We start from the raw sequence: 8,726 nt of genomic DNA, 5'->3' as shown, positions 1-8,726 counted from the left end.
TCAACTCTTAATTCTAGAGCCAAAATTTAACAGGGAAAGTGATGTCTCGGCGTTATGACTTATCAGCGCAACATTTATTACCTACTTTCCACTTTATGAGGAAGATGTATGCATATCAGACAATGGAATCCAAAACTTTTGTCTACAAAAAAAAAATCAAAATTTTGGACTAATTTATTGCATACTTGCACAAGGACATTTATAGGACCACTGCAATGAATGTCCAAAATGCAATTTTCTTTTAAAAAAATACGTGTAGTAGAAGTAGAAGCTCGCGAAAAACAGGGTGATTTTCTTACTACAGTCATACAATTTAATCCTTCCCTACTTCATGCTAGTGACTATCCAAACATAAAACTGAACTGCAAGTAATGTTGTCCTACCACGTCGCTAGGATTCCCGTTCCCATATGCATCGTGCTAGAAGGAAACAAAGCATTCATTCGCGTATTGCAAAATGAGATATCCACACACACACTATATTAATAAGAGAATAGGAATCTTATTCAACTATGATGCTACAAAAGCATCAAAAACTGTAGGGTGACAACTTAGATGATATAGGCTTACATCATTGCATCACCAACTAGGAATACTCAAGCATCCGACTAACTTTTCATGAAGAACATATCAAATGAGAATTACCTCAATTCATATATTGAGGAGAATTCTATAACTCAGTTTAGACATAAAAATAACAGAGACAAAATATATCTTCTTTTTATAGCATTATTTGCATACACTTCTTGTTTGAAGCATTTTTCTTTACAGAAGTTTTGTATATCAAGGAAGTTTTATTTAGCACATATTTGTGGTTTTGTTTTCCTGTGAAAAGAATGATAATAAAATACAACAGATAATATATGCCTCACTCTCACTTAAGTTATCTATTGATGATACATGGGGTGTGTGAATTACTTTTTTTCTGATTTTCTTTTATAAGTTACAGATAATTATGTATCCCGGAGTAGCCAAACCTATGCATACTCAAGTATAGCACCTGTATGATTGAAACCACATGAAACTTGCAATGCTTTCACATCATCTGCAAAGCAAACTCTTGAAGGATTTATACAATCCACATCAGTTCCATGACCCTGAGTTGAAATCATAAACTTCATTCATAGTGCAGTGCAAGGAATTGTACTTTGCAAAATCAAAGGCGAGAAACTAATCAAATTCATTTAGGTAATTTACCTGGCCCACTAATCAGACTCTCCTAAGGAAATGTGACTCTCAAATTAATATGAAGAAAGTTTGTAAGTGTATGGGTGGGTGATTTATTTGAAAATTGTGATTAATACCAAAATGCCTTGCTACTCTAAATATTATATCCCAACCATTGTGATAACCTTCTTTTGATAAACATTTAAAAAATACACTAAGTCATAAATTATATGACAAGCAGAAGCATACCAATTGTCCACCTGAAGAATGTCCATCATCAGAGAAAGTTCCATTAGAACCTGCCCAACCCCATGTGAAGACTCTTCCCCCTGAAAATGAATGAAAATTTTCAGTAAAAACTACAGCAATAAAATCCTTTTATCTCACAACTGCCAATACAGTATAAAGTATAAACATTGTCTTACAAGTGAGAATAAGTTAAAAATTAAAGCAACTAATATTAAGAGAAAAAAAAAAACATAAAGGAATAATGGAAGGGGTCATCCACATGGTACAATCGAAAAAGGTGAGTTTATATCTCCAAGCAAAGCCTGCAGCTTTGTGCAGAAAAATACGTGAAGGCTATGTCAGTTTACACGCAGGGAAAAGCACATTCTAATCTTTAAACAAACACTAAGTAAACCACCAACAAATACTGGAATCAAATAAAAGGATGAAATTCTCCAAGAGGCAAGAAACTTATTAACTAAGTTGAAGTCCCGATTTCCTCGTTCCTAAAATAAATTAAATTAGATAACTGCCTAATGGACAAGTCTAAGAAGCAATATAACTTGAATATATAGCACCCGACTCTTCTGACATGGTCCATGGCTGTCAGTAGAATCGCTTATTGGCTGTATATAGAAGACAATTGAAAAATAGATGTTTTTTAATAGAAAAGAGGTTGTAAATAAAAAAGGTCTTAATCAAAGGATATAGGAAGTGAACTGGATACAGGGCACAGGCGCTTCAGCAACACCAGTTTCACAAAGGACCATAGGTATACACCATAATATTTCAAGTCTTTTAATGTGACTTCCACCAGCATGGTTGAATTTTATGAGGATTTTAAGCATTTAATGTTTCCTGACAAATATGCACTCTTCTGTAAGATAGTTAATCATGTTGATGCCTAGAAAGTTATTTTCACATGCTGATCCGAGGAATGCCAATCTCTCTCTTTTCTGAGAAAGCACTGTTTTTTTATATTTCACTCTTTAACACCTTGTGATGAATGACACTCTAACTGTTGCCTTTGAAATCAATCCACCACCTTTTCTTGAAACTAGCCAGCTTGACTATTTTACTACACATGACGTGCATGTTACATTTCCTAATTCCCATACTGCCATTCTGCTAAGTTCTTCATTATTCTCGTAAATGAATCTTTTATCATGATGCCATTGAAAGGGATTCCAAGGCTTCACTTAATAACTCTAAAGTATCAAATCTATCAGATACATATTCATTCGATACCAATATTCTTGTAATTTTTTATGATAAAAAAGAGAAAAGAAAAGCATGCCTGTACATGAATTTAACAAGAAAAAGTACTCGGCTGTAAGGTACTTCTTTTTATATTTTATGCAAAGACAAGAATCTACCAGAAATGGCTGCTGTATGCTTCCAACCACAAGAAACCTGAACAACAGAAGACTCCAAGAATGGCCCTTGAACCTTTTCAGGTAGATGAATAGCATATGAGCACCTAGATATAAATGATTTAAAGAATCAGAACACTTAATAGCAGGAGATAAAAGGGAATGGAAATGTAGAAAATGAAAATGATAGAGTAAAAAGTTCTAAGAATAAAAAGGATACCCTATGCCAAGGCAACCATTTTCATTTGAACCCCAAGTATAAAGCTCACCAAAATCTATACAAAAAACACTAAATAGAATGAAGCAGTAAACAAATTATCACAAATCAACACATGTTTAAGTTCAGAAGCTGATGATTACTTGTCAAGACACAGGTATGATAGCCACCACAAGCAACCTCTTCAGCATATGGAAGTTCCCTGATTAATGATGGTTTTGTTGCATTACTCATCTCCTTCAAGAGCTGAATATGTTGATTGAAGAAAGTATTTGTCATTACAAGTAGTAGCATAGAAGCGGTAAAAAAAATACTGATTGCACGTACCAATTTGTCAACCCCTTTCTCTCCAAATATAAACACAGAACCATTTTCTGCAGGATTTGCATGAACGAAGAGCTAAAACCAAAGCTTAATTCAAAATGCAGAGTACAACCAAGGTATGAAACAAAAAAGTTGAAGAAAGAATCAAAGATATGATTAAATTCAGTTACCATCAGTACAAGCCGAGGTCAGCATCCCAGCAGCTACATTTTTTACCTACAAATATTTCAAGAATGAAGCCAAAAACCGTGGTAAATAACAAATTTGAAGAAAATTTATCAACCTTATATTAGAAACAAGGCAGTAAATTTAACAGCACACCTTGATTCCTTCAAGATCCTTTATAAGCCTTGGGGTGTATTCACTGCATGATAGCGAACGTACATTATTATAGATCCACAAAAATCGAAAATATGAAAATAGTGGTGGTTCAACTGAGAAAATTCAGATTTCGAAAAGTACATTATTGTATATTGGTTAATACATTGAAAGGTGAGGACCGAATCCGAGCTAAAAAGTCAAGACGGTTGAACCAAAACATGAAAATAGTGGTGGTTCAACTGAGAAAGTTGTGTTTCTAAAAGATAGCTCTTCTTAGAGGGTCTTGAACAAATGGATCAACCAACGAAAGTAGAGGATTCATTGGTTCAAGATACGATCATATACTCTGAAAAGTTCTCATAACAGAGTGGAAATATAGGTTTACATGATTAGTCAGACAGATAATCGTTATCCTAAGTCAACCAGAACATAGTTTTAGCTAATCACCGAATACTTGCAAATTGGTAATCTAAATAGTCCTCAATGAAACGATCATTTTTACTACATTGGTATAACCTTACGCTTGCGGCTTATCATGTTAACAGTCAACCGATTTGTCTCAAATGTTAACCTTGTATGTATAGATGAGATCTTCATAAGATGATGCAAATGGAAACCACTATATAGGCAACTCCAAGGCCAATATGATCAACAAATGTTTTTTCCAAATTGAACTATAACGAACAGGGTGCTATAGTTTGGGCTTTACTCTGCAATAATGAAATATACCGGCTGTAATTTTTAAAAACTCTAAACTTCTTGAGTGAGTGCAGGATAGCCGAAAAGTTTGGATAATGGATGTTCACTTGATCTTGGAGAATGAAAGACGAAAAGAAAAACTGCTTTTTTTTATATGTTCCAATAGTTAGTATAACAAAAAAAAAACCAAGTTTTATCCCACTAAATAAGGTCGGTTACATTGATCAACTTTCGCCATATTCTATCTAGAACCATGCTTTTATCCAAATCATTAATCTCGAGATCTTTCTTAATAACTTCTCTTATAGTTTTTCTATACGGGAAAATAGAAGAAAAATAGTATAGTGCTATGTATTAATTTCAAACATTTAATAGGGAAAACACCAAGGGGGTAAGTTTTAGATTTTATACCATAATAAGGTGGCAAAGTATTTTGGAAGCAAATCATATGGGGTAAAGTGTAACAATAGAACTTCAATACAGGTTAATGCGGCTAAAACTTGCAAAAGAAAAGAAGGGGAAAACCTGTAACTTTTGAAGAATCCTAGTATGCTTGACTCATGGCCATGACCAAGTCTACCAGACACTCCCATTCCCCAACTAAAGGCCTCTCCTCCATCTAGCAAAGATAGAAACAAAAACAGAGAACATATAAATACTTATAGCACAACACAAGGCACGCTTGCTTGTTACGAACAAATCGACCAAAAAAAATGGGATCAAACTTAAAGGAAGTGATGTCATGAAGAGAATACACATTGTCAAATACCGTTGCATCCTAAAAGTTTAAGCAACAGGGTCCGTGCATGGTAATTGGTTATAATTCATACACTTTATCATTACCAAGGCCCTCAAACAAAAGCTCTTTTAGTTTGAAGTGCATAATCTGGCATAGGCAGAACTTTCATGTAGCACTAGCATGTACATTCTTCACTGATTTAAGACTAGAGTATTGTATTAATAATGTGTAAATGTATGCTTCATTGTATTACAAATTTTGAAATAGTCAAGTAACCTCATCTGCAAGATTTATTTCAAAATCGCTTTAAACTTTCATATTCATAATAAGCATAATCTATATTTATATACCACTTATATATTATATTTTGCAACAGGGTTTTAATTTTACTAATAAGAGAGAGCCAAAAAACAATGCAACCGCCTTTTTCATGTTTATCATCTTCATGTTTTGAGGATATTTCTAAGCTGTTGTCAGATGATCAAGGGGAGAGAATGATGCAGATAACTGATGAGGACAATTTATTTCATACGAGAAATAACTTTGTTAGCTTATTTTTACATATCTTATAATGAGCATAAAATTATTCTTCACGGTTTTCTTTTAAGTTTTTTATTTGTTTGATTAGTATGGGAGTCTAATAATTGACCTGATTCCCAATATAAACAGGGATTGGTGTTTTGTCTTTCATATCACATTGTAACCAACCATATCAAATACTCACGGTCTCTTCTCTCTTTTTCAACTTGTAAATTTTAAATTGGGATGTATCACAGTCCCTAAGCTTATACCTGCCAATCTAGCCAATGTTCTTTTACCATAGTAACAGGGCAATAAAATGGTTTTGATTCATAATGTTACCAACATCATCATGAATCATACCAATGATGATTTCTCTTATCTTGCTACTTAGTCACACCAGTGTTGAATTCATTGTTATTTGTAATTGACACCAGCCACAATACTCATTTCATGGTTGCAAAACTCATTGGATTCAGTTTCAATTTGCAAGTATTTAGGTGCCAAATTTTTCTCGGTTTAAGGTTTCTAAAAGTTGTTTGATGAAAGCTTGGGCTTTGCTATGCAAGACTGGTAGCAAGAAGTTTCCAACAAGGCTGATTATGGTTCCAGTCACCTTGTTATCTTTTCAGTTTTCGGTAATACTTATCTCTTCAGTATCTTGAACATGCAAGCTTATTTAACACTCCAACCCTGCGTAAGTTGTAGCTGAAAAACTATATAAAGAATCAATCTTTAAAAAAAATATATATTATAAAAGGGAAAAAATAGATAAATTAATAATAGCAATTAATATGAAATAAACTTGTGATTGCTTATTGCATACCACTAATAGCCATTGAGTGCTCAGAACCCAGAGCTGCCATTTTAATGGTGATTCCGTCCAAGTATTCCACTTTAGTTGGCAAAGGAACTATGTTGGGAGCCCCTACATGTCAGCAAAACATTATACTCAAACTCAAAGTAGCTTCCACCAGCCAGCATTACTAGCTTTAGCAGCTCTAATTACTAAGAGTATCCACTTTTATAATCATATAATATATCTGTTCAGGGGAAAAAGCTTTTCAACTTATTAAATGCCAAAACAAGGTCTAGTTTTTACTTTTTCCGAGTCCAAGCTGCCCATTTGTATTCTTTCCCCACATGTATAGTTCTCCATCCACTGCGAGAAAGAAAGGGGTGTTTAAAAACAAGTAGTAAAGAATGTACATTTATTCACAATGTAAAATGTACTACCGAATAATACTAACAGCTTTATAAGGAATAAATAATAAAAAAAATAAAAGCACTAAGCAGCCTCATGTCAAAATAATATGACTCAAATGTCACATCCTGTATTAGCTCAAAACAAATTGAGCTCAAGCCTCTATACAAATTTTATTTCCTGGAATGTCCTTGTAAAGCAGATATTATAATCAATCATGAATAAAAATCTCACACATTAAAAATTGTTATAAATAATCCAACTGCAAGTTATTTATAATAAAACAGTAGAAATTGATGATTTCTTACATTGAAATGATAAATGGATTTGATCTTGAACAATAGCTTCTTAGCAAACCTACTACTAAGATTAAGATTAACTAAATGCAGTGTGTTCAAAATAAGATTCCTTAACTGTCAAGTTATTTATTTCCCTTTATCCTGAAAGAACTTAAGCTTTAAAATACTTATTCTAAAGGAGAAAATGTCGGCCAACTTCAAATATAAGTTAGTTATTGAGACTCAATTCTATTCTTATTGGGATGTATGACAACAGTAGGCATAAAAAGTAAAAACATACCTGTTATTGCACTGGAATGATTATAGCCAGCAGAAATATGCACAACCTTCTTCTCGTGGCCAAAAACTTGAAGTGGCACCTGAAAAAACAAGGACATGTGAAGAAAATATCTAAAGCAAGAAAATGCTGACAAGTAGGCACTCGTGAACATTAGAGCAAAAGAACAAGATATTGCAATTTCATCAGTTTATTTGACAGAAATACGGGTATAAAAGGCAAAGTAATCATACAACTGAGTATTGTTTACTCTCCGATATACCAAGCTGTCCAAAATCGTTGAGACCAGTAGCATAAACACATCCATTGTCTGTGAAAGGAGGACAATTTGTAATGTAAGCCCTACTCGAACATTACAGGACTCATCACCAATTCCAAAGACTGCCACATTTAGACTCTTCATCAATCAATTTAAGTCTCACAAAATTACACTACCAGAAAGAATAATACACAAAATTTATCATACTTGATAGATAGTATTCGAGAAAGATTCAGCTATCTAAACCTAAAACCCTAAAATAGTACTAGATACATAATCAACCGGGAAATGAATCATTTGATCTCAACTGAAATGAATTAAAAAAGATAAACGGAAGAGTAATGAATTGGATAATGGAAGAAGAAGGAGGAAGTTTGAACCTGTTAAGAAGAGGGTATGAGCACCGCCACAAGCAATGGCTTTAAGGTTTTGATTATGGAAGGAGGTACAAATAGCAGGTGTCCATTGAGAGTTCAAATTGCCGAGACCCAATCTGCCGTAATCACCGTTACCCCACAGCGCAGCGAACCTCTTCCCCGATTCAGCTGAGAACGAGCGTTTAAGAAACCCTAACCCTAACCCTAAATCCGAAGTTCTGAATTTGAGTTTCGAAGATGACAAGCGGTGCCACATTTCGGGTTAGAAATGGAGAACGAAAAGAGACGAATGAGGTTGTTGATTTGAAGAACGAAAAATCATCAAGCAAAACGAATTGAATTGGTTAAGTTAAGTAATAAATAGTGGAATATTGGAAGAGAGAGTGAAGTGAAGGGAAGGGAAAGTGGAAATATTTCGTGTAAGTATCTTATGGCTGGCGCTACTGCAACGTCTGCTATGTTCTTCTGGTAAATGACGGTTAGTTCAGTCTAATGCGTGTCTAGACGCGCCTACTACACCACCACCTGCCTTAAATTTACTTATTTATCCCATTCTCATTCCTTTCCTTATTTTTAAAAGACCGTAAACTTTCTTTAGATCATCATTCATTATAATTATAACGTTCTGAATGTCATAAAAAAGTGTGATTTGACAGCATGCACGTCTCTAATTGATTGATAGTGTAAAAATATTTTACACCGTCCGTGCATAGTCTTTTTCTCT

At 33.9% G+C, this 8,726-nt stretch overlaps 1 protein-coding gene across 2 annotated transcripts; it reads right to left on the bottom strand.

The window, feature by feature from the left end:
• Window positions 1-694: 694 nt before the first annotated feature.
• Window positions 695-8,525, bottom strand: LOC127079057 (ultraviolet-B receptor UVR8). 2 transcript variants are annotated; one of them, XM_051019467.1, is made up of 14 exons: window positions 8,006-8,525; window positions 7,600-7,676; window positions 7,370-7,448; window positions 6,689-6,748; window positions 6,413-6,514; window positions 4,854-4,947; window positions 3,630-3,672; window positions 3,479-3,524; window positions 3,312-3,358; window positions 3,128-3,230; window positions 2,988-3,042; window positions 2,771-2,874; window positions 1,416-1,495; window positions 695-1,096 (listed from the first exon to the last, which is right to left on the bottom strand). In XM_051019467.1, the coding sequence occupies exons 1-14, from the start codon at window positions 8,256-8,258 to the stop codon at window positions 977-979; spliced, it is 1,263 nt and encodes a 420-aa protein (XP_050875424.1). In that variant the 5' UTR covers window positions 8,259-8,525; the 3' UTR covers window positions 695-976. The 2 variants fall into 2 exon arrangements, with proteins under 2 accessions (XP_050875424.1, XP_050875425.1); XM_051019468.1 differs by having other exon boundaries at window positions 695-1,058.
• Between the last annotated feature and the right edge of the window lie 201 nt (window positions 8,526-8,726).

Source organism: Lathyrus oleraceus, chromosome 5, assembly GCF_024323335.1.
Source record: "Lathyrus oleraceus cultivar Zhongwan6 chromosome 5, CAAS_Psat_ZW6_1.0, whole genome shotgun sequence".
NCBI classification, from domain to species: domain Eukaryota; kingdom Viridiplantae; phylum Streptophyta; class Magnoliopsida; order Fabales; family Fabaceae; genus Lathyrus; species Lathyrus oleraceus.
Note: the sequence above shows the minus strand (reverse complement) of the source record. Positions and strands in the feature narration are given on the sequence as shown.

What these genes read in the sequence shown, in the direction of transcription:
- LOC127079057 (XM_051019467.1), bottom strand. Translation starts at nt 8,258, where the DNA reads ATGTGGCACCGCTTGTCATCTTCGAAACTCAAATTCAGAACTTCGGAT. An exon ending in TCATACCCTCTTCTTAACAG is followed by an intron (nt 7,677 to 8,005) that starts GTTCAAACTTCC and finishes CTCCTTTCACAG; the next exon opens with ACAATGGATGTGTTTATGCT. An exon ending in GACCTCGGCTTGTACTGATG is followed by an intron (nt 3,359 to 3,478) that starts GTAACTGAATTT and finishes CAAATCCTGCAG; the next exon opens with AAAATGGTTCTGTGTTTATA.